A 25955-nucleotide genomic window follows, 5' to 3' on the forward strand; every position below is an offset into this window, starting at 1 on the left:
AAAGTAGGTCAGTGCAGGGTATGTTTGGAGAACACCGAATGCTTAGTTTGTTTTCCACAGTGAGCTGAAGCAGGGCAAGTTTGGACCAGGAGTGCAGATCAGAGATATTTTGTGGAGTGTCTTAAAAACCTGAATAAGGTTATAAGCATGATCAAATGAAGAGAAACCACTGAGGATTTTTAAAATAGAAATGATAGAATTATAACTGTACCTTATATTATTTGAGTTGTGTTAGAACAGCAACAGAGTGAAGCTGGGGAGATCACTTGGGAATTGTGTAGTAATCTAGAGAAATGGTAATGAAGGCCTGAACCGAAGCAACAGGGAGTTAACTGGTAATGGGAAAAAACAGAACATTGGAATAAAATAACATGGGACTTGGCATCCCGTCAGATGTCTAGCTAAAGTGGAAGGGAAGAACCAAAACTGCTACTCCTTTAGGAGACTGTCATTAATATAAATAGTACCATTAGAAGAATTTAGAGCTTTGGGGAAATATGCGTTTTGATTTTGCGTTGCGAGATGTAACAGGAAAAAATTCCCATAAGCATTTGGAAATGCAGTTCCAGGAAAGAGGCCAGCCAGGGCTTGAGACAGATTTGAAAGTGGCCACAAAGAAGGGGGTAGCTAAAGACAAGAAAGGATTTCTTAGTGTATTTTATAAGTATTTGTCATTATAGACAGAGCTGGGTAAAGGGAATATACTTGGTATCAAGTTAAGCGTGAGCCAGATACCAATTATATATTGTGATGAAAAATGCCTTCGATGAATGTGAATTACAGTTAAAATGACATTCAAGAAAAATGAAAGCTAAATTTTTATGGATTAAAGGCTTTCAAGTGGACAGATATGGGAGGAAAAAATCCATCATACAATAAATTTGAAGGTAGAATCAGAGTACTTCTAAATGAATTTTTTAAATGTGGAAAAATACAAATACCTGTACTTTTCTAGTTCTGCCTAATCATGAAATTGTATTACCAAAGAGAGAAACAGCGCCATGAGAAAAGAAGATCGCACAGGGCTAAGATTAGACAAGGAGCCTGGATACCAACAGAGACCACACTAAAAACCATAAAGATCACACATTCGGAAATTTACTGGGCTGCACCCAACTCCGTTCTGAGAAGTACGGATTTGTCTATTTGCATTTTATATTTAGCAAAGGAAAAACCATTAGCATAAAAGTAAATAGTTTTCATTTAAAAGATTAAATACGCTATAAGTTTTGTCTTTTTGCAGATTAACTATTTGGCAAAATTTATACCAAACAAAAGAAGTGATATTGTATAATTTGAGCAGTCTCACATTTTAAATCATTTCAGATGTAAAAGATAATTCCTTCAGCCGATCCCGGAGTTCAAGCGTAACCAGCATTGATAAAGAATCGCGAGAAGCCATCTCTGCTCTTCATTTCTGTGAAACTTTTACTCGAAAGGCAGATTCAGCTCCGTCCCCATGTTTGTGGGTTGGTACTACGTTGGGAACAGTGCTTGTCATTGCACTGAACCTTCCCCCAGGAGGAGAGCAAAGACTTCTTCAGCCAGTAATTGTGTCTCCAAGTGGTATGTACACTCTGGGGTCACACTTATAGTGAAGGTTTACCAAAATTTAATAGAAGCCTTTGCTTTTCATGTTATGTTTATGGTGATCTAGATAGAAAAAAAAAAATGTGACTTTTGCTCATTTGTGTATTTCTCGTTTGTATAATAGACTTTAATAATATTTGGAATTTAGGATTAAAGTATAATTATGTATTAATGTTCATTTCTGAACTCTCTTTACATTAAAGGAAGTTTAATTTATTCATTCAGCTCAATAAATATTTGAATATACACGACATGCTAGTCGTTAGAAAAGACTACATGATGATATTCTTATTAACTCATTTCTTATTAGTAAACAACAAATATGCATATAGAAAAAAACTAGAAAGGTGGAAATTAAAATGTTATAGTAATTATCACTGACTAGTGGGATTGTAATTTTTATTTTTATTTTCTTTTTACTGATATGTAGTTTCTAAATTTTCTACAAACATGTATCATTTTGTAATAAGAAAATAAATGTTTCCAATAAATAAAAATGATAGATTGCATATAGATAATTTACTATTAACTGCATACAAATATTTAAGATATTTTCCAACTTGCAGTAAAATCAAATAAGCTGTATAACTTTATATCAAAGTAAGAAATTTTTGAGTTCCTTCTCAATGGTGGAATCTTTGAGATTTATTTTTAATAAGGTACCTGTTTTAAAATATAACAGTGATATTCATATCATGTTATCTGTATTACAACTGTGAGGAAAGAGAGGTGTTTTTCAAGCAGATGGGTTTCTGTGCTTAAGAACCCGAAATGGTCTACTTTGTGCCTAATTTTTTTTGTTTTTTTCCTTCAAAAGGAGAACCCAACAGTTACACTGCTTTGCTGGAAAATATACAAAATCCTGCTAACTATAAAACAGGCATATATTTAAATATCTTGGTACATTTTTAGAAAATCTATGTACTGTGTCATAAATGTTCACATGTGCTATAAACGATTCCCAAATTAGCAAACTGTTTAAAATAGTTAAAAGACCAGATTTAGCAAGTAAAATGCAGGATGCCCAGTTAAATTTGAATTTGAGATAACAAATGCTTTTTCATAAAAGTTTGTTTTTGCCCCATGCAGTATGTGAAAAGAGAATGCAGTATTTGGGATATACGTATACTCCATTATATAACTGGGTATCCTTTATTTTATCTGGCAATCCTGCAATAAACAAAATATATAAATGCCAAGAAGAAAGGAAACTTTATTTTGTTTTCTAAGAAGAATTTTGAGAAAACATTGGTAACTCTCCCTATTAGAAATAAAAAAATAATATATGGAAAAATTTTTGAAAACTATAAACTATAAGTATAAAGTAATAAAAATAGGAAGTCTTTTAAAATAAGAACTGGAAAGCTAAATCAGTTCTATATCCTCCTTTCCATAAGTCTCTGACTCCTTTATATTAGTACTGTCATTTCACTTACTTAGAAAAAAGCATAAAGCATAGTTACATTTTCAGCAGTGTGGGGAAAACAGTCCTATTAACTAAAGCGAGTCAAGAAATAGCAAGTCTAAATTAAGACTGTAAGTTGACAGAAGTAATACCCTGAATGTATTTGACATTTATTGGTAAACACTTTAAAAGGAAATCATGATTTTTTGATGTTTAGAAATATGTAGAAAATTCCTTTCTCACTGGCCCCATAGATCACTACTGTCCCATTCAAAATGCAATGCGGGCCACATACAGAATTTTCAGTTCTAGCAGGCATATTAAAAGAGTAAAAAACAGGTAAAATTAATTTTAATAACATTTCATGTAGTCCGATACATCCAAAAAAACTTTTATTTCAGGATGTAATCAGTATTTTTTAATTATTGAGATATTTTATTTTTAATGTTTTTTTATTTGTTTGTTTGTTTTACTAAATCTTTAAATCAGCGCATATCCTCTCGTAGCATGCCACTGTTTGGACAAGCCACATTTCAACTGCTCCATAGCCACACGTGGCAGGCGGCTGCCATTTTGGACAGCGCAGCTCTAGCCGCTATCTCCTTGCTCTCATATGTGTTGGTAGTACACTTGCCAGGTATGAGAGAAGACATAGTCCTCGAAATCCCAGGATTTATCTATTTGGTGGCATTTATCTATTTGGGGCATGTAATATTGCATGTTTTTCTGGATTCAAATATCATCTGAAGTTTGAATCCTGTCAGTAAGCCAGTGTACAATTTCAGATGGTATACATTTTACACATTTCTGAGTGTCTGTTATGTGTCAGAATTGGAATAAACATATTTACTGGGCGGATTAAAATATCTTATCTACTAAACTTACATGTTTTAGGTACCATATTGAGGTTAAAAGGGGCGATCTTGAGAATGGCATTCCTGGACACCACAGGCTGCCTTTTGCCACCTGCATACGAAGCCTGGAGGGAACACAATGTTCCTGAAGAAAAAGATGAAAAGGAGAAATCGAAAAAAAGACGGCCGGTCTCCGTGTCCCCTTCGTCTTCTCAGGAAATTAGTGAAAACCAGTATGCAGTGATATGTTCTGAAAAGCAAGCAAAAGTAATCTCACTGCCAACTCAGAACTGCGCTTATAAGCAGAACATTACAGAGACCTCATTTGTGCTTCGTGGAGATATTGTAGCGTTGAGTAACAGCATCTGCCTTGCCTGTTTCTGTGCCAACGGACATATTATGACTTTTAGGTAAGTGTTAGATATTTTTTTTTAAGCACAGATATAGCATTTCCTCCTTCAAAACATAACATTACAGAATTATATTCAGTTTGAAAGAAAGGCTTCTATTTGTTTACAGCCTTATAAACTAGGAATTTGATTTCATTCAGTTAATGGTGAACAAGTGTATGAGGAATGCCAATGAGTTTTATCTCCCACTCAGGTGCACTAGATCATAAAGTTTATAAGATCTCTGTCATTTTACCTTCTATAATAGATTGTTCAAGACTAAAACTTACTTTTATTAACAAGTTTTAATTTTTTTTCTCAAGTTTGCCGAGTTTAAGGCCTCTCTTGGATGTGTATTATTTGCCCCTTACCAATATGCGGATAGCCAGAACGTTCTGCTTCACCAACAATGGACAAGCACTGTACCTTGTTTCACCTACAGAAATCCAGAGACTCACTTACAGTCAAGAGACCTGTGAAAATCTTCAGGTAAATAACAAAAATATTTCTATAGTTTCTTCAGAGGTGAAATATTCTCTAAGGTCCTATTTAATGCTTGTCCCTTATACTCACAGTAGTTTACAAATGAGCCTGCATGAGAAAATCGAAAGCCTTTATTGAGACTTTCACGGCACATGCTTTCAGACTCGTGATAAAGTCTCTTCATCAAATTCTTGTAATAAGAGGGGCTTCATCTCATCGAACCATATTTTTGCTCTCCAGCTATGGCAAAGATATAGGAAATGCGATGTACGTTTTATACCCACTCTCCACGTAGAATCAATATCTATTATACACATTCACTCAAAATATACTTTTTAAAGGAATATGTTAACGTGAAAATAATTATCTATGTTAGGGCAATTTGTATCATCCCTTCTCTGTGGTTGCAATAATCTATATGCATATAAGAAAAAATAAGGTTTGATAACTTTGCTCTGAATATTTTTATTGATCTGTTCGTGAGAGACTACAAACAAATTCTTTAGATATAAAACTATGTCTTTTACAAATATTTGAGTGCTTTATGTGCTCGCTTTTATGTAAGAAGTAATCCTTTTAGCTTCACCATTTAAAATAAAATTGCTCTTAAAATATTGAGCCAAAATAATTGATAGAGGAAACCGTTACTTAAGGAAACTGTATTGTGAAAGTTTTTGCACTTAATTAGCCCTATTTTTAATTGTTTGCAAATTAGAATTTGTACTTATTCTTAAAACACAAGCTTTAGAGTCAAGAAGACTGAGTCTAAGTCCCAGCCTTGCTAATTACATAAGGATTATGGGACCTTAGACAAGTTGCTTACTGGCTCTGAGCTTCATCATTTTAAAATGAGGATGAAAATAATACCTATGTCATAGAGTTTCGTGTAGATTAAGGGAGACAATGCACATGAAGTGCTTAGCATAGTGCTTGATGCAGAGTACATGCTCAATGTCAGATGTTACTAGACTGTACTGAAACGTACATCTAATGATATTATAAACCTTGACGTTGAAACAGAATTAATGTATCTGATATTTTAAATTGAAGTTCCCATTTACATTTGGGTGGAAGTGTTTTTTCAAAGATTTCTAAGTTTATGAATTAATATTTTGCTTTTTATGGGAAAGATAAAATTTTCCTTTAGTGTTTCTTTTCACTAGTAAAATGTTAATTAAGAAATACATATAGAAAATTGAATATATTCTTAATTCATACCCATCTGAAATGTAGTCTTTATTCAGCTTTTCAAAATTCTAAATGTCATCACTTTTCTGGGATCAATTTAGCTTATTATTTGATCAGTGTTTTCTCTTACTGTTTTAGTAAAAATCAATAGCAGCTGCAGTAAACTTTACCAATTTATATTTAAATGAAATGGTCATTTAATAGTACATTCAATTTATTTTAATGACTGTTTGCTAAGTACCTTCATGATATGCAGATAAATGAAAAATGGACTCTCTTCAAGGATTTCGAGATAGAATGTTTTCTTTGGGCAATATTGACATTTTATTTATTTTATTTATTTTTATTTATTTTTAATTTTTCATGCCTATAGTACCTGATCTTCCCAGGCAGTTTCCTATCCAAGTACTAACCAGGCCTGACTCTGCTTAGCTTCCAAGATCAGACTGAAATCAGGCTTGTTCAGGGTGGCATGGCCATAGACAATATTGACATTTTTTTTACCTCTGTATTTTCAGTGCCTAAAAATAATGCCTTGGTGAAAATATGTTGAATAAAGAACACCATAAACACTATAAACACTATTTCTTGGTTACCAGAGTGTCCTGTTATATTATGCATTCATTTAACTTTAACAAAAAAAAAAAAGTTGGCATATTCTTAGATGCCTACAAACATTAATGGAATTTCCAGCCAAGATGAGGTAATAAGGACCAGATTAATTCTCCTGCCTGAAACAACCCAAACCAGACAAAAACATGAAACTGTAGTTTTCAAGATCCTGGACATCCTCCAGTGAAGTAGAGTAATCTCTGAGAGACAAGAAACAACGGAGGTGATAGAGTTTTTATGCCTTGATAGAATTTCCAGCGCATGGCATAGGGAGAAGATAATGAGGCAAAGTATGACCCACTTTCCAAGGTGAGGAGACAGAACCAGTAGTCTGGGGAGACCAGGCAAGTTAGAGTTCTTAGAACAGAATAACAGAGAGAGAACTTTGGAGAACTGCGGAGGGTCCCCCAAGAGTATTCAGTAAAGTACTATTTAGCACATGCATGTAGATAAGCTCTTTGGCCAGAGAAAGAACCATCTGAAAGGAGTAGCGGATTGGCGGGAATAGTACCCTAGCATCAGGGCCAGAACTAGTGCCTGTTCCCAGTAGCCAGACGGAAAAATACTAATAATTCATGAGTGTACTAGTTTACTAAGTAAGACTGATGTAACAGATCACCATAAATTTGGTGGCCAAAAACAACATAAATTTATTTTTTCAAACTCCCGGAAGTGAGAAGTGTGAAATCATTTTCACTGAGCCGAAATCAAGGTGTTGGCAGGGCCACGCTCCCTCCAGAGACTCCAGGGGAGAATCTGTTTCTTGCCTCTTCCATTTTATAGCCGCTGGTATTCCTTGACTTGGCGGCTGCATCACTTCAACCTCTGCCTCCCTGGTCACGTTGCCTCCTCTTCCGTGTGTCAAATCTCTTTCTGCCTTTCTCTTTTAAAAGGGCACTAGTAAGTGGATTTAGGACTCATCCAGCCAAAATAATTCTGGATAATTTCCCCATGGCAGAATACTTCATTACATCTGCACAGACCCTTTTTTTTCTTGCAAGTTAATGTTTCTAGGTTCTAGGGATTAGGACCTGAATATTTAGATGGTCATTAGTCAACCTTCTTCGATGGGGAATTGAGTAAAGTACTCAGGAGGTCTTGGCTCTTTTGTGGGGGATAACATTACACTGAGCAGTGCTCCAGGCATGCCCAACAGATCATGAAAGAAGGCCCAGGTGGAGCAAAATGTTTTCTAGTATCCCAGAATAAAGCCCAAGATGATTTAGAGGAAATCAAAAATGCTCTTTTAACCAGGTTAAAAAAATCACAGTCAGATTACCAGGTATGCAAAGAGACAGGGAAATATGACCAATACTGAGAATAATCAATCAATAGAAACTGAACCAGAACTGATACAGACATTGGAATTAGCACAGAAGGACATTTAAAACAGTTAAATTTTATTCTGTATGTTCAAAAGGTTAAGTGAAGATGTAGAAGATAGAAAAAAACAAAATCGAATATCTAGAGATGAAAAACAATGTTTGAGATGAAGAATACACTGTATGGTGTTAAAAACAGATTATACAGTGTAGAAGAAAAGATTAGGTGACTTGAAAGTATAGCAATAGAGAAAATAACTGAGTGTTTGAACTTGGCAAATTTGTGGCACTAAAATACATATTAGAAGTTTTCATCAAATCAATGACCTCAGTTTCTACCTTAAGAAACTGAAAAAGAAGGGCAAATTAAACCCAAAGTAAGCAGAAAAAAGAATATTGAAGTGGAATCAGTGAAATTGAAAACCGAGAAACAATAGAAAAACATCAATGAAACCAAAAGCTTTATCTCTAAAACAAATAAATTGATCTCAAACCCTACTGATTATGAAGAGAAGCTACAGATTACCAACATCAAGAATGAGAGAAGTGACATTACTATGGGTTCTACAAATATTAAAATGGAAAAGGAGATATTATGCCAATAAATTAAAAAACTGGATATTAAATGCAAGTAGACAGATTCCTTCTGAGACACACATTACCAGACTCACTCAAGAAAAATAAACAAGTAACCAACAGAGTGCAATATCAATTAGAGTCATCTAACCTGAGGTTAGAAACTTTGGATGAACAATATTCCAGGTCCACATGGCTTCCCTGGTGATTTCTATTAATGTTTCAGGAAGAAATAATAACAGTTCTACACAAAACTCTTCCAAAAATTGAGTGGGAAATGCTTCCCAACTTATTCTATAAAACTACCATTAACAGGATACCAAAACCAGACAGAGACGTTAAAAGAAAATTACATGTACACCAATATACTTCACAAATATAGATGTAAAAATTCTAAACGAAATTTTAGCAAATTTAGCAAAGGATATTTCTAGTCATGATAACCATCATGACCAAGTAGGATTTATCCCAGGAATGCAGGACTGACTTAACATTAGTTAATCAATCAATATAAATCACCATATTAATAAACTAGTAACAGTTGATAAAATCCAACATCTATTCCTGATTTTTAAAAATATCTCAGCACGTAAGGGGTAAAAGGAAACTTAAAGGACATCTAGGAAAAAGCTATACCTAACATAAATCTTAATGATGACATGCCAAATTCTTTTTTCTTAAAATCAAGAGCTAGAAAGAGAGATTTACTCTCAACACTTCTATTCAATGTTATATTTAAGGTTTTAGCCACTGTAGTCAGGCAAGAAAAAGAAAAGACATCTTGATTGGAAAAAAAAATAAACCTGTTATTCACAGATGACATGATCATCTACACAGGAAATGTAATGAAATCTACCCAAAAAGCTACTAGAAGTAAGTAAATTTGATAAGGATACAGGGTAGGAGATTGATATGTGTGTGTGTGGGGGGGGTGGAAATTATTTCTATACGAGCAATGGACATTTGGAAATTGAAATTTAAAAGACACTGTTTACAGTAGCAACAAAAAATATGAAATATTTTGGGATAAATCTGACAAAAATACGAAAGATTTGGATGCTGAAAGCCACAGAATATTGAAGGAAATTTTTAATAACCTGAATAAATAGAAGTATGTACCTTGTTAGTGGGTCAGAAAACTCAATATTGTTAAGATATCAGTTCTCCCAAAATTAATCTATAAATTCAAGGCAATCCCAAACAAAATACCAGTGATATTTTCTGTGTAGGAACTGACAAATTTATTCTGAAATTCATATGGAAATATATGGGTCCTAAAATAATAGTCGGAAAAACTCTGAAAAACAATAAAGTTGAAGGACTGACATTCCCTGATTGTAAGAATTATTGTAAAGCTACAGTGATCAAAAAAGCAGCATATTGGCATCAAATTAGATCAGTGAAACAGAGAGTCTATAAATAAACCCACACACAAATGGACAACCGATTTTTGACAAAGACACAAAGACATGCAATGAAGAGAGGATTGCCTTTTTAAGAAATCATGCTAGAATTTTGTACAGTAAAATGCAAAAAAAAAAAAATTGGCTTTGATTCATGCCTCACAGTATTTGCAAAAATTGACTCAGAGTGGATCACAGATCTACATGTTAATCCTAATGCTATAAAACTAAGAGACTTAGGTGATCTTTGTTAACTTGGGTCAGGCAAAGACTTCTTAGCTACAGCACCAAATTCACCATGCATAAGAGAACAAATTGATAACTTCAACAAAATTTAAAACTTTTGCTCTTCAAAAGACACTTAAAAGATAAGTGACAGACTGGAAGAAAATCTTGGCAAAGCATATATCTGATAAAGGACTTGTGTCCAGAGTATGTAAAATACTCTTAAACTCAACAGAAAGATGGACAACCCAGTAAAAACATGGGAAAACCAGGTGCTGAAGGCATAAAAACTAAAAAGTAAATAAATAAATAAGGGATTGTAAGCTGACAAGGTCCTTGTAATCTGTTGCCTCACCTAAAAAAATAATAATAATAAAATGAAATACTAAATTTCTTTCTACAGCATTATTCTAACCATATCTTGAATGAAAATGCAAAGAAAATTTACACATTATCTTTTCAGATTGATAGTTTCTTTTGATTTGTTAGTGAACCTTAAATAAAATGTACCATAATCATAAAGAGATGAAACATACCAACCCAGTTTAAACAATTAAGTTAATAACAGTTCTAAGCACCTCAAGATTGTACTCTATAAACAAAGACCCAAGTACTTACTGTAAAAATTAATGACAGTTTAACTATTAAGCTTCCTGTAAATATATTATACATTCAATATTGAAATTTATTGCTGTGCCCATCTTGGAAGATATTTACTTAGGCTCAATATTCTTACAGGGTTATATTAATCAAAAATTTTAAAATCAGTGGTTATTTGATTTATTAAGAATTTAGTGATAAAGCACATACACTGACTCATTCATGAAATTAGTTCTAAATTTTACTGCATAAGCCTGGTAACACATATGACAGAAAGATCCGAGAACCTGACATCGGAAAATTATATTTGTTTCTACATTTTTATATTTTGTAGTTTAAAAATCCCAGATATTTTTTCAGACTTATAATTTAGTATTACTGATGTAGAGAGGTAGCCCAGTCCTCAGGAAGAAACTAAAAAATTTATACTTTAGCTTCAACTATAATAATGTAATACCAGAATACAGCAGAACTAGTACCAGGAACCAGTAATGTTTGGGGGTGTTTTGTTTTGTTTGTTTTGTTTTGTTTTGTTTTGTTTTGTTTTTGTATAATAGCTACTTCTCTTCATTGGACGGAAGTGCAATCCTAAAACCTCACTATACTTTATTTTACTTCTAAAACTTCCTAAAGCTAGCTGCCTTGTAAATAATGTTGCTATTATCCTTCTTTTGTAGAAACTCTTCTTCCTTTTTTGTGTTGTCTACAAAGTAACATCAGTAACCTTTCTTGTTTCCTGACTTAACTTTTATCTTTTCCGTGCTCCAAGGAATATAGATAGCAATTCAAAAATTGCTAACAATGTAGAAAGAAGCCTTTCCCACCTCCCTGCCAGATTTCTTAAATTCCAGGTGCATATTGGCATAATTCTCTTCCTAGCATATGTTTATGAAAAAAATAAGTTGGCATGTCTTTCTAAATTGCTAAAATTTTTTGACTCATCTGAAGGTGGTAATTTCCGAACTGTTTTATCATCATTACACTAGACTTTTCAACTTGCTAGTACCTTTTCTTTTTCATGTGGGAATATCTAATTTTTAATCCAGTTTCCAATTGATAATAAGAGTTATGTGAAATTTTTATCAAAGTTCAGAATCTCTTCTCAGTTTAAGCAGGAATATCATCTTTGCCTGAGTTGTAAGGAAAGTAATCTAGCCAAAGTAGCAAGCAGCAGGTTAGTCTTAGTCGATTTAGTTTTAATGACTTACTGTTTGACTAAGTCAGTATGTACTGGATCTGACCATTTGAAAATGTGCTCTTATTTGTGAATCTCAACAGGTAATATTATAAGCTTAAGTTAAAGAGTTTACAGTGAAGACTGTGTGAATTGTAGTTTAGTTTCCCCGAAACTGTAACAATTACAATTTGTTTTGATTTTAAAGGAAATGTTGGGCGAACTCTTCACTCCTGTAGAAACACCAGAAGCACCAAACAGGGGATTCTTCAAAGGCTTATTTGGAGGAGGTGCACAATCTCTTGATAGAGAAGAACTGTGTAAGTTGATTTTTTAATTTGGATAGCATACCTGTAAAACAAATATTCAAGCTATATAAGTTTTTTTTACATGTATATATAGTATGTTCACATTTTTCTCCTTTGTCACAACATTTCATATACACACTCATGTTTTAGAAAAATGCGTAAAGTTATTTTTTGTCACTCTTACGCAAATCAGGGGAATATTTTACTCAGGGAACAAAAAGCAGAATAGCTTCAGGTCACTAAAATGGAGTATTCACAACTTGAAATGAATAATTTAGAAAGTATTTTTATTGAATGTGATCTTCATTATTTTTTAAATTTCTTTTTTATTCAATTTACTGCAGTGACAGTGGTTAATGAAACTGTACAGCTTTCAAGGGTGCAGTTCAGGAATATGTCATATGTATGTTGCATGGTGTGTTCACCACCCAGAGTCAGATCTCCCATCGCCATGTATTTGACCCCCTTTATTCTTATCTTTAATTCTATAATCGACTTTAATTGTTGCCCTTAATTTTGTTTCGTTTTGATTTTCTACATAACATTCAGATTTGTGTTGTGTTAACTCTTACTACATTTTTGTTGTCGTCGTTAGTTTCAGGCATACAGCACAATGACCAGGCATTCACACAATCCATGAAATACCGTAAGCCCCAGTATTGCAGTGGCCGTGTGTGGTGCCAGGTAGGGCTGGAGTAGTCGAGGGGGATCAGTTCATGGATCGTGCGGACACCCTTAAGTTTTGAAAAAGTTTTTACTTAAACATTTGCTTCGTCTTACAAAAATCTGCAGAACTATTCTCATTGCACTAGAAGATTATTTAAAATGCAAACCCGGTCCATTTACTACCATCCCCATAATGGTAACAAAAACAAATATTGACATAGCTACTAGAAGAGACAGTTTCCCAATCATAGTGATTATATATAGTAATTGAAAATAACAGCAGAGAAAAAATAATTAAGGATATAGAAAACATGAACAACACAGTTAATGAGCTTAAACCTACTGAACAAATATAAAATGTTGCAGAATATACATTCCTTCTTTTCAAACACAGAATGTTCTTATAAAATGTATTCTATTAAATAATGGGGCTATGGGTTTTTATTATACAGTTCTTTTTACTTTCCTATATGTTTAAAACTTACATTTTAAAAATAAAACTTACATTTGGGGCTTTTTATAAGCTGACCATATGTTAGATGATTTTTGAAAATCAGCAAATTTCAAAGGTTTAAAATCAGTTTGTGATCTATTGGCAATGCAGTAAAAAAGCTAATTTTAAATCCCCATGTTTGAAAATTAAGAAATATATTTTCTGAATAACCTGTATCAAAGAATTCATAACCATAGGTATACATCTAAAGTTATACATGGAGTGATATTCATAGCATTAGTATATATTTATTAATAGAAAAAGAAAACACGAAATGAGCGAACTGAGCATTCATCTCAAAAATGTAGAAAAATGGCAGAATAAACCAAAGAAAATAGATGATGAGATAGTAATGAAATAGTAAATAAATATACTGTAGAAGAAAATTAACAAAGGCAAAATTTGTTTCTCTAAAAGTCTAATAAAATTGATACATTTTTTATGAACTGAGCAAAATAAAAAGAAGGCCCAAGTAAACATTGTCAGGAATGAAAAAAAAAAAAAAGTCACTAAAGATACTGCTGCAATTTAAAAAAGCAATAAGAGAATATAATTTATAACTTCATGATAAATTTTGAAACTTTCAGTGAAAGAAATTCTAGAAAAATATAACATCAAAATGGAAAGAGGAGAAAATACAAATCTGAATGTCCTATAACAATTAGATATTGAAGCCATCATTTCAGACTTTTTCACAAGTAAACTCTTGGCTCAAATTTGCCCTCACTATTAAGTTCTACTAAATATTTAAGGTGCAAGAATAGTTTCACTCTTGGACAAACTCTGTCAGAAAATACAAAAGAAGCTACACTCATCAATTTATTTTGACAGCAAAAATGAACACAGTATGAGAAAGGAAAACTAAAGGCAAATATCACTCATGAACATAGACAAAATCTGAAATGAAATATTAATATAGCATATCCAGCAGTATGTAATAAAGATGATATACCATGACCAAGTTTGGGTTGTTCCAGGAATTCAAAGCTGGTTTGTTGTTTTAAAAAATATTAACGTGTAGCTCATCACATTGACAGATTAAGGACAAAAATCATATGACCACCCAAAAAATGCAAAAAGGATATGTTAAATTCAATATTCTTTTCTGATAGAGATTTTTAGAAAGTAAGTTGATAAATTATAGCTACAAAATCTTATGTAACATTTAACTATCAAAATTCTATAGCAAATATCACAATGCAGAAACATTAAAAGTTTTTAAGAACTTTTTTTTTTTTTGAGATAAGAAATGAGACAATGTTTTCTGCTTCTATGTACATTTAACATTGTATTGAAGTCCCTAGAGAGTATGGAAAGGGAAGAAAAAATAAAAGGTACAATAATAGGAAAGGGAGAACAAAACCATCGTTTCTAATGATTGATACACCTGATATATTTAGAAAACCTCGAAGAATCTTTAGCTGAACTGTTAGAAATAACAGAGTTTAGCAAACTTACTGAATATAAAATTACTTTTATTTATATCATATTAACAACAATAAAAAAACGAAAATTTTAAAATTACTGTTTGAATTAGTTTACTGTTGCCGCTATAACAAATTACCACAAACAGAGACTTGAAACAACATAAATCTATTATCTTACAGTTCAGTAGCTTAAACATGAACACGGGTCTCACTGGCGTTGCCAGGGCTATATGTTCCTCGTTGGAGGGTTTAGGGGGGAATTGATTCCTTGCCTTTTTTCTGCTTCTGGATGCCATCCACATTCCTTGGTTGGTGATCTCTTCCTTAGTTTTCAAAAGCCAGCAACTTTTTGCATCTCTCTGTTCTGTTTTTCTGAGGCCACATTTCTCTCTGCTCACAGCTGAGTAAAGCTCTTCACTTTTAAGGACTCATATAATTACATTGGGTTTACCTGGATAATCTCACTATTTCTAGGCCCTTGCCTGAATCACATCTGCAAGTCCCTTTTGCTATGTTAGGTAACCTGTTTATAGGTTCAAAGAATTGAAGTATAGTCACCTGTACGGGGGGCCGGGGGAGGGGCATTATTCTGCCTACCACAATGGTGTTTAAGAAAATATCTAGAAATAAATCTTAATGGAATATATTCAGAACCTCCATGAGGAAAATTAAAAGACTGTTAAGAAATGAAAGACCAAAATAAATGGAGAGATGTATCGTGCTCATGCAGAAGATTCAATAGAAGACACCAAAATTGATATATGTATATATACACATATGTGCACACTCCCCACAAAAAAATTTGTAAATGATACTAAATTTTATATGGAAATTCAAAGGATCGGATCATTTCTATTTAACATAGAGGCTTAAACCAGGGTGCTTAAGTAAGAAAAGGAAATAAAAGGCGTGCAGGTTAGAATGCAAGAAGTAAAACTATCTCCACTTGCGAATGACATATTCTTGCATATAGAATATCTTAAGGAGAACATACATGCACAAAAAAATATAATTAATAAAAAAGTTCATCAAAATCACAGGATACAGATCATTATAATTAATAAATTATATTTGTATACACTAACAATGAACAAACCAAAAATTGATTTAAAACAATTTCACTATTAATAGCATCAAGTGATAAAATACTTAGGAATAATTTAACAAAAGAAGTGTAAAATATATATTCAAAACTTGAAAATATTTGGAGAAATTAATACATAAATAAATGGATTGACATGTGATATTTATGGATTGGAAGATTTAATATTACTAAAATGGCAGTATTCCCCAAGTTAATCTGTACCTTTGACCCAATCCCTGTCAAAATCCCAGCTGACTTTTTGAAGAAAAAAACAAGCTTTTCCTAAGATTCATATGGAAATATAAAAGATCCAAAATAGACCCCTCACCACCACCACACACACATATACACATCTTAAAAAAGAAAAAAAGATGGAGGACTCACACTTGATTTCCAAAGTTAGTACAAATTTGTAATCAAGATACTGTGTTTACCAGCGTAATGATAGATACATGGACCAATGGAATAGAATTGAGTGTTCAGAAATAAGCTCTTTTATGTATAGTTGATTGATTTTCTGCAAGGATGCCAAGAAAAATCAATGATGAAAACAATGGTCTTTTCAACATATGGTGTTGGGGCAAATGCATACCCACATGCAAAAGAATGAAGTTGGACGCCCACCTCATACCAAAAACAAAAATTAAAATGGATCAAAGACCTCAGTGTAAAGAGATAAAACTAAAAACTATTAGAAGAAAACATAGGTATAAATCTTTGTGATCTTAGATTAGGCAATCGTTTCTCAGATATGACACCTAAGTGGATAAATTAGATTTCATCAAAATTAAAAGTCTAAGAGCACTATTAAAGTGAAAAGATAACCTACAGAATGTGATAAAATATTTGCAAATCATATATCTGATATATCTGATGAGTCTAATATCTAGAATATATAAAGAACTCTTATAATTCAATAATAAAAAGACAGCCCCATTTTTAAATGGGCAAAGGGTTTGAATAGATATTTCTCCAAAGAAAGTATACCGATGGCCAATAAACAAATAAAAAGATTCTGAGCATTATTTGTCATTAGGGAAATGCAAATCAAAACAGCACCACTTACTAGGATGTCTGTAATCAAAAAGACTACATAAATATGAAAAAAAAAATTGAAACCTTCATGCATTGCCAGCAGAAATGTAAAATGCTCTAAAGTCTTTGGAAATTTTTGGCAGTTCCTCAAAAAGTTAAACATGAAGTTATCATACGACCCGAAAATTACACTCTTAGGCAAATACCCAAGAGAATTGAAAAACAGGTTCACACAAAAACTTGAAGAAATGTTCATCATTGTTATTTATAATTGCCAAAAGGCGGAAACAACTCAAAATGTCCATCAGCTGATAAGTAGATAAACAAAATGTCATCTCTTCATACAATACAATACTAGTCATTAAAAAGAATAAAGTATAGATACATGCTATCACATGATTGAACTGACAACATGATATTAAATGAAAGAAGCCGCACACAAAAGGACACATATCGTATGAATCCATTTATATGAAATATTCAGAATAGGAGAATTTATAGAAACAGTAGATTATTGATAGCCACGGGCTGAGAAGACTGGGAAATGGAAAGTGTCTGCTAATAATATTATGTTGTGTTTTTTCTTTCTTTTTTTTTTTTTTCTTTTGTAGTGATGAAAATGCTCGAGAATAAACTAAGAATTGTTAAATTGTTGAGGGGCAAATCTTGTAGTTATGCGAATTATATTTCTAAAGAAAGAAATGTGTACTGAGGGAAGAGGGAATGTAACAGCAGCTTTAACAGAATTTAAGACTTTGAGTAATCTAGTCGTTAGGCGATCAGGGTCTGCTTATGAAGGGAAAGGAAGCAATGAATTCCTGAGATTTTTTGAAGGAAAAAATTTGATCTATTTGGTAAATGACAACCTAAATGGAGAGAAAAAAGGATGCAGCATGTCTAAACTTTTGGAGCCTGAAATAGAATACCTAATAAATTCATTTTTCTTTACTTTGATGTCTACACATAATATCTTGAGTAAGACAAAGTGTAGAGCAAATAAACTAAGTTAAATCTGCATATTTAGATTTAAGTTTTTAAATTTAATTATCTTTAAGTTAATTTATCTGCAATATCTTGCACACTTAAGAACAATTTTTACTGTTTCTAAACTGGTATCAGCATACCCGTTATTTATTTCAATAAATAATTACCGGTTCCTGTCTTGCACAAGTCCTGTTACATAAACTGGTGTAGTGTAAAATATTAATTAATGTACACTGTGCTTTGAAAAAGTTTCTAAAGGTCATTAAAACCATCGTAATAAAAGAAAAGCATGTATTACAAGGTGAAGTATATAAATGAAACATGTCTGAGTCACACTTTCATTTGTCGCCTTTGTCCAGTCGGGGAGTCATCGTCGGGAAAGGCTTCAAGGAGTCTCGCACAGCACATCCCCGGCCCTGGTGGCATCGAAGGTGTGAAAGGGGCGGCATCTGGGGTCGTCGGTGAATTGGCCCGAGCCAGACTGGCGCTAGATGAAAGAGGGCAGAAACTCAGTGACGTGGAAGAGAGAACTGCGGCCATGTTATCCAGTGCAGATTCGTTTTCTAAACATGCTCATGAGGTATGCCTGTCAAACAAATATCTTATCAAACAAGAAAAACAACTTGGTATAGCATGTATGAAAATTACTGTATTTTATAACTGTCCACTGTACATGTCGAATTCCTAATTTTTGCCACCAGAGGGCACTATTACAAGACTGCATCTCAGGAGTTTTTGGTCTTCAACTGAAGTGTACAAATCTGAGGGAAACTGCTCAACTTCAGGTTTTTTGTAAACAAAGCCAGTGTCTTTGCATCTGTTTCGTAGGGAATGAAGTAACAAAGCTAACTTTCCCAAATGCCTCAGATTCTGCTACCAGTTTCTCCTAGAGAAGAAAATGATCTCTTCCTCTTGATTTCTTAGGTGCTCTAAGTAATTAAAGTTGGCAAACACTTTTATTCAAATCAAATCTGTCTGTAGACCAATTCATACAGAGGAGTAACTGAGATGCATTTTTGCAATGAATTCATCTTGATGAACTAAGAAGTCATGGTGGAGCTCAGAAACATTCTATAACGTGGAATTCCTAACTGGCCCTTTTAAAATTATGCTTTCTTGGCCAGCATAGTACACTTAAACAAACAAAAAAAAACAAACAAACAAAAAAAAAGAATTTAAAGGCCTTTAGATAGAATACGCATTCTTCATTTTGACAACACAGGTGTGCCACTCCTTGATGCTTTATGCTGGGCTATTTAACTCTTAGTTCCTAACTTGGCCCATGATGACATTTCAAATTTGCTGTGTAAAAATACCGTATTAAGGTTATTTAAATGTTTGAGTACCCAGTTTATCAGCAAAAGATCTTTAAACTTTTCAATCAAAAGTCATCTCTTCCATGCTCTGGAATGTTGACACCTAGAATGTGTAAAAGAAGTAACTTGACCTGGAAGTGATTTGTCGAGGGCCTAAAAGAGATTCAGGGATCATGTGTTGGTTCTTGTACTAGGCCAACACATACTTCAGATATAGGCCAGCAGCCTTCCATTAGGTGAAGAATTTTGTCGACTTAACCTGCACATGACCATGATCTCTAAGGCATATAAACACGCCGGTTAATCTCAGAATATATCCACACTCTATAAATATTTAGCAAAGAGCTCAATCTCGAACTGGTGGCTTTTCCCTTCAATGAATATTCTTGAGCCATATTTTTGAGTCTGAGGAAGGCAGTATGTCGAGGTGGTTAAGATCATGATTTCTCGAATCAGACCAGATGGACTCACGTTCCGGTTACACCACCATGCCACCTTGAGGAACCCCTGTAAGCTTCATTTTCTTCATTTATAAAATCAGAAAGAAAGAAAAAACGCCTAACTCAGAGTTGCTTTGAAGACCAAATGAAATCATGTAAGGAAAATGAGTTATATAGTGTTGGCTCAGAGTAAGTGCTCAGTAAATTTTTGATGGCAGTAGTAGGAGTATTTTAAACCTTTGATTCCCCAGGTTCTTTAAGCATTATTTTTTAGTTCAAATTGGAAAACTGAGTTACCTCATTTGTAAATTATTAGCTTAGGTCACCAAAGAATGCACTGACCCAAATTTAATTATGTTACATGTGTAAGAAATGTGAGGTGCTTCTAGGCCAATTCCTAATTGTTAGGGTCTTTTTTCCTCAAAATGAAACAATTCTTACTACTTTCACTATAAACTGATTTGAAGTAAGCAATTTAGTAACACTATAGAATATTTCAGAATGATACAGTGTTTTGGAAAAATAGAGAAATTAGTTGTAACATATTGTTCTACCATTTTTAAAACATGTTTTTTTGTGTTTTTTTCTCCTTTTATTTAGATGATGTTGAAATACAAAGATAAGAAGTGGTACCAGTTCTGACAACCATAAAGCCAACTAAGTCCAAGTTCAGCCAAAAGGAAAAAGAATTTTCCTTTTTTATTTTGCTGATTTTACTGTAGGAAAGTGAATGTTACGGGACGTTCATCACTGGGCACTGTTCTTTCCTAGCACAATCATGCACTGTTTTACCTCAGTCGTGTGGCTTTCACTGAGGAGTGTGCACACACTCAAAGCGGACTTCGTGGTGTGTGCCCGTCGTGAGTTGACACTTTGGGAACTAAGCAGGTCACATGTCACAGATGAAGAAACAAAGGGGGACGTTGAGACATGGCAGGGACTATTCCCGGATCATTCCTGTATTACAGTTTCACATGCCAAAAGATTCATGCTGTTGTATCTGCCATCAGTGTTTGACCTCTGAGGGAGAGGCAATACTTTAGAAGTTCCGAAGCTGAAACAGTTGTGTTTGTCTTATTGACTGACTTACAAACAGCTGTCTTGGACTTCCCCTCCCCTAAACTGACTGGTCATCAGTATCATTAGTGAAAAAGCAACAAACTGTTTGTTACCCTATCTTTAGACAGATAAGCTGAATGGTGGGCTTTAAATAATAAAAACATACACATAGTGGACTTGTGTATGAGCTACTCCTGGATTCTTGTTATTGTATACTTGTGTTTAGTCCATATTTTGTCAAAAGCAAAACAAGGTGATACATCACTTTTCATTGAAAAGAAAAGTGTAGAGCATGACTGAACTGCTCATCATTCTGGAAGTTTCCATGTAGTGACTGCAGTGTGGAAAGTGAGAAAAACCTCCATTGTGGTGAGGAGAATACTTCAATGTCCCTTGTCCTTGTTCTCATTAATTCAGCTAAAGGTGGATTTGACCAAAATAATTACTGGTTAAATTTGTAGAAATGTTGAAATTGGCTAAGTTTTTAATTTTGCTTGAATTTTTTATAAAATGTTTAACCAAATGTACCCTTTGCATTATTTAATTAAAATTGCTATAAAAAAAAAGATGTTTCCTTATTTCAGTAAAGTGCTCAGCTCCCTTTTTTAAATGCCCTTGATTTGCTAACTGTTCCAGTACACTCAGGTGATGAGCCAATTAAATCTTAGCGCACATGCTGTCGCATGGAAAATTACAAGCATCTGTTGTCAATACCTATCTCTAGAAGTCTAGTCTGATGACCTGCAAAATCTTTCTGTAGGAATATACTATAAATCTGTACATGTCCTTTCAAGGTTTTAAAAAGCCAAGAGGAAAGGAGAATATGTGCATTTTGGTAACTAAATTATTTCTGTAATGGAGTATAATGCAAATGAGACCATCAGTGGACAATAAATGATTGGTTCCTAAAATAGTACTGCAGACAGCAAAGAGATGACTTGGTAGACATTGGGAGTAAGCAGTCTTGTAATGCGGGCTCATCTGTGATTATTATCGATTGTTACTACAGCAACAAAAGGAGCAAAATAGAAGCATTACACTTAATGAAAGTTAAATATTTTCTCCTATAAATATTGTTTAAAACCATTTTCTTTCTGCATTGAGATAATCAGAGCACAAATTGATAGCAAACATGATGGTTGTTTTTATATCCCATGTGATTATTAAAGGTATATGTAGAATACCTTAATTTCATGCAGTCTATTATGCATCTCTTCCTCTTTTCGTTAATAAAGCCTTTTTGTTTATAATGTGCACTATAGGCTACAAAGGTTTACATTAAAAGTTACTTTAAATATCATAAGAGAGGGACTAAATATGTGTGATAGAGATAATTGATCAAGTGAAAAGAAATATTTTAAAAATACAGTACTTTTCAAAACTTTTTGAATTTGTAGAAAGTATCTTTAATAACATATTTCTGTTTAATGTCAGCTGTATGACGATCATTTAGCAGTTTACAAATTGCTTCATTTGTATGTTACCTAATAAACCCATTGTTCCATGATACGTCACAGGAAGTATTTTCTAAAGGTAAAGTTTTGTGAACGTCATCTATAAAATCAGCAGTTACGGATTTGAAGTTGAGAAGCACTAAATATAGTAATATACTAGTCAATTACCCATTCATATGGAAGGGTATATTAGCTCCAGTTATTTAATTTTTTGTGTTATTTTGTGTTAACTGTATATCAACTCCATTCTTACTGTCATTTTTCCTGTTGTATATACAATGAACGAATCTTGTAATTATTTTCAAATAGAGAAGTTTACCTGAGATGGATTTTATAAGAAAATCTTAAATCAATATTTTGGGTTATTTTATTTCATTTTTAAATTAATCTACAAATTATGCACAGCACACTAGAAACTTAGGATTAGAAAGTGTGAAGTATTTTTGAAAATAGGAAATAAGCTCCTCAAAGTTATACTTGATTCAGTCTGTAGATAAGACAGTCTGCAGTAATAACTAACCCAGGGAATTTATTGTAATTTGAGAGATAACATCTCTATTTTTTTCTTTTTAAATGCAGAAATAGTCACCAGCAAGCTAAGATTTCAGGAAAACAAACCAAAAAAACAAAAAAATAAGTCGATATAGGAAATATTAGAAAAATGAAAGATTTTGTGTGCTTCTTCCATATCCTCAAACATTACTCTTTGTTGCATTTGTCCTTGGCTCTAAAATCATTGAAGTATTCATTGATTAGCAGTTTGTCAATAGGAAGTCATTTCCCTATATGTACCACATACCCAGTTCGTTTTGCTCTTCAGACTAAAATCCGTACGTATTTGCTTAGAAAGTCATTTGAAACCTTACAGTCTGACAGATTCTGTGTATTATATCCATTTGAAGTTTTGCATCATCTCTATCTCCTTGGTTTGCATTTCAATTGTACAAAGTGTCTCCAAAAATGGTTATAGATATAACTGAGCTATTACTTAATTTGATTTTTTTATGGATGTGAAAAAATGCTGCTACTTGTCCATATTATGTGTGATATATTGCCGTTTAATTAAAGAAAGAAGCATTTCTTTTGCTTAGAACTTCTTAATTGTAGGTACCTCTGAAGTTATTTCATGTAGATATGTGAGTGTTTTAAACAAGTCTGAAAGTGTTACATACTTTTAGGTTTCAGGGGGTGGTAGGGAGACAGCCGGGTAAAGGAAAAAAATGTGGAAGACACCGTGGAGTTCAAAGCTTTACCCTGAGTTCTATATTCCATATACATTTTGCTTAAGGCATTTTCTCATGTGACATTAGAAAAGCTATATCCAAAGGTAAATTTTTTGTGGCAAAGATTTATTTTACATTTTAACTTTCGGGATTTTGTTTATTTGTTTTTCAAAATAAAGAGCACTGAACTTTAAACTTGAATTTTTTCTGCACTTTTTTAGGTAATGAAAACTTTTTATCATCATTTAATCCGCATTTCTCTGTTCAAATCAAGTGATACATATGTATAAAACATACCAAAATCATGAATATGCTGCTAGCTAGCTGCACCTTAAACAATTAAACTGATCATAGTTTTAAAACCTTTACTAGGGTTTTATATAGTTTTCAAGGATAAAATACAGTAAAATCATTTGCCGTGTGCTTCAGTGTTCGAGGTCTTAAATTACTGCAACACTTTCAGATTTGTTTTACGATCATACACTAACGTTATATTTATACATACTGCTAGAGAATATACTTTTAGTTTTAAAATGGAATTTTTATAAATGTACTCTTTAATTTAAAAAATGGTGAACTTGTTAAGTTTAAGTCAAAGTACTTAAAAAGTATGTATATTATCCATACAAAAATTATGTTTTACGCTTATAATAATAAGAAATACTGGTATCTCATATCGAGATACAATTAATCTTGAAGAATCATACATCATTCAGAAGTCTTCACACATGACAGGCAAGATATCATTACTATGGTTTTAAAAACCCTCTATTGAGCATTTTCAAATATTAATTTTATTTTGGGGGAAATGCCCACAACAATAATTGCAAGATCTTTCTCAATAGCTGCAGCTTGCTGTTGGATGCCTACCTTAACTATTGTTTTAAAATATATATATATATATTTAAAATAGTTTTTGAGGTGTTTTCTTCTACCTTTTTTAAAAATAAATTTCCAGAAATGAAAACAGAGTTTATGTATTTTTGTCAATGAAGGTTTTTATTTTATAGTTTATAGAATTTGTTCCTTATCAGTTTGATACTTGATCAATATTCCTAGACTTTTTAATCTGTATTTAGTTTGAAAAAGACCACTCCTCTCTCTTGTGTCCTTTTTTTCTTTTCCCTTGTAGGATATTTGTTCTCTTGGATTGAAATTTATGCCCATAAATTTTTTTTTTCATTTGAAAATGAATGTGAAGATACTGTTTACAGCTTTCGTTAATTATACTTTTCATCACTCTGATCAATTTCTTGTAAAGTGCTATGGGGATTATTTTTCTTGTGAGTATTACTGATCTTTCTACTGCCACAGAAGTTTTAAAGATTCTGGGGGCAGAAACTAGTTGTCACAGCAAAAATTAAAGGGAAAACTTTAACTTACCTTTCTCAGCTGAATTAAATGGTTTTAATAACTTCCCAATTATCAGGGTTATAACATTGCTTTCTTCAGTTACTAATACAGTCAAATTATTAGGCACAATTAATTTGCAAATCAAGTACAGTAGTCCAGGGATACATGTAATTGCTCTTTTTATTACACTCTTTACATCAGAATAATCATGAATGTCAGTTTTGCCAGTATTTCACCATGAGACTTATAAAGTTTTATAGTGTATGAGATGTAAATAAATCAGTATTAATTTATCGTAGGTTGTTTGGCTCAGGCATTTAAAATGGATATAGGCTAATGGCAATGGAATCCTATTCGGGAGTTTTGGGGTTTTTTAAATATACTTTTGCTATGTGTTTCGTGTTATCTAAACCTTGCTTCAACTGAAGACAATGTAAGGATTTGACAACAGACTCATTATCAATAGGAAGCAGTGCAAAGAGGATAAATCATGTTATGAATTTTTTAATTATTTTCTTTTGTAAATAAATGGTACAGTGATAATTTAGGTGTGACCTCTATTTAACATGGTAGTTAGAACCAGAAGAACACTTTGCTTTCTAGTTATACTCTCGGTTCATTGTAAATGCATCACCAAAAACAATATTAAAAGGAGCAAGATTAAGTTTTCCTACCATTCAGGGGCAAGCATGCTTGGCATAGAGCTCTAGCTTGTGTATACCTTAAACTGTACATGCAGGTAGTGTTCAGTTGCTGCACTTTATTTTTTTTATATATATCTTGCTCAGTCCAGTAACCATCTCAAAGGTAAATGCTGGAATATGCATTTTAAATACGGTAAAAAAGAAAAAAAAAATCTCTGTGTACTGTTTCATTTCAAACAAAAATCAAAAAAGCACTATTGCAAACACTAAAAATGTGTTAAACTTTGTAGTTATTTTGCATTCCTGTACTTTACAAACTGTCATCACAGCAAAAGGTTTAAAATTAGGTAATGAAATATTTTTGTAAATAAATACCGTTAAGCTGGTATTTTAAAAAATGTATTATAAATTAATGTTTCTGGAAAATGTTCATATATATGTATATGAATGTCTCTTTATGCTGAAGGGCTCTGATTGGGCAAAATAAAATACTCTAATCTCTCCTGAAACTAAACAAGCCCTTTTTTCTGGAAAATTTGTTTTAATTTTTTTCTCTCAATTGTGGATGGAATTAACCCATTAGTCTAACCTAAGCAAATAAGAGATAAAATAGATTTCTGCATTTGCAAAGGGAAAGTCAAATTAATC

General features: G+C 32.8%; 1 protein-coding gene and 1 pseudogene across 5 annotated transcripts in view; one reads left to right on the forward strand and one right to left on the reverse strand.

Annotated features, from left to right (window-relative positions):
• Nucleotides 1-23188, forward strand: part of STXBP5 (syntaxin binding protein 5) — a 155530-nt gene extending 132342 nt beyond the window's left edge. For all 5 annotated transcript variants that reach the window (XM_036222443.1, XM_036222456.1, XM_036222461.1 and 2 more), the window contains 6 exons: nt 1327-1566; nt 3890-4259; nt 4562-4727; nt 12030-12141; nt 18178-18398; nt 20175-23188. In XM_036222443.1, the coding sequence (XP_036078336.1) occupies nt 1327-1566; nt 3890-4259; nt 4562-4727; nt 12030-12141; nt 18178-18398; nt 20175-20216 (1151 nt within the window). In that variant the 3' untranslated portion in view covers nt 20217-23188. The remainder of the gene's footprint in view (nt 1-1326; nt 1567-3889; nt 4260-4561; nt 4728-12029; nt 12142-18177; nt 18399-20174) is intronic.
• LOC118605324 lies at nt 6274-6393 on the reverse strand (annotated as a pseudogene).
• Nucleotides 23189-25955: the final 2767 nt, after the last annotated feature.

Source organism: Rousettus aegyptiacus, unplaced genomic scaffold, assembly GCF_014176215.1.
Source record: "Rousettus aegyptiacus isolate mRouAeg1 unplaced genomic scaffold, mRouAeg1.p scaffold_m13_p_1, whole genome shotgun sequence".
Lineage (NCBI taxonomy): Eukaryota > Metazoa > Chordata > Mammalia > Chiroptera > Pteropodidae > Rousettus > Rousettus aegyptiacus.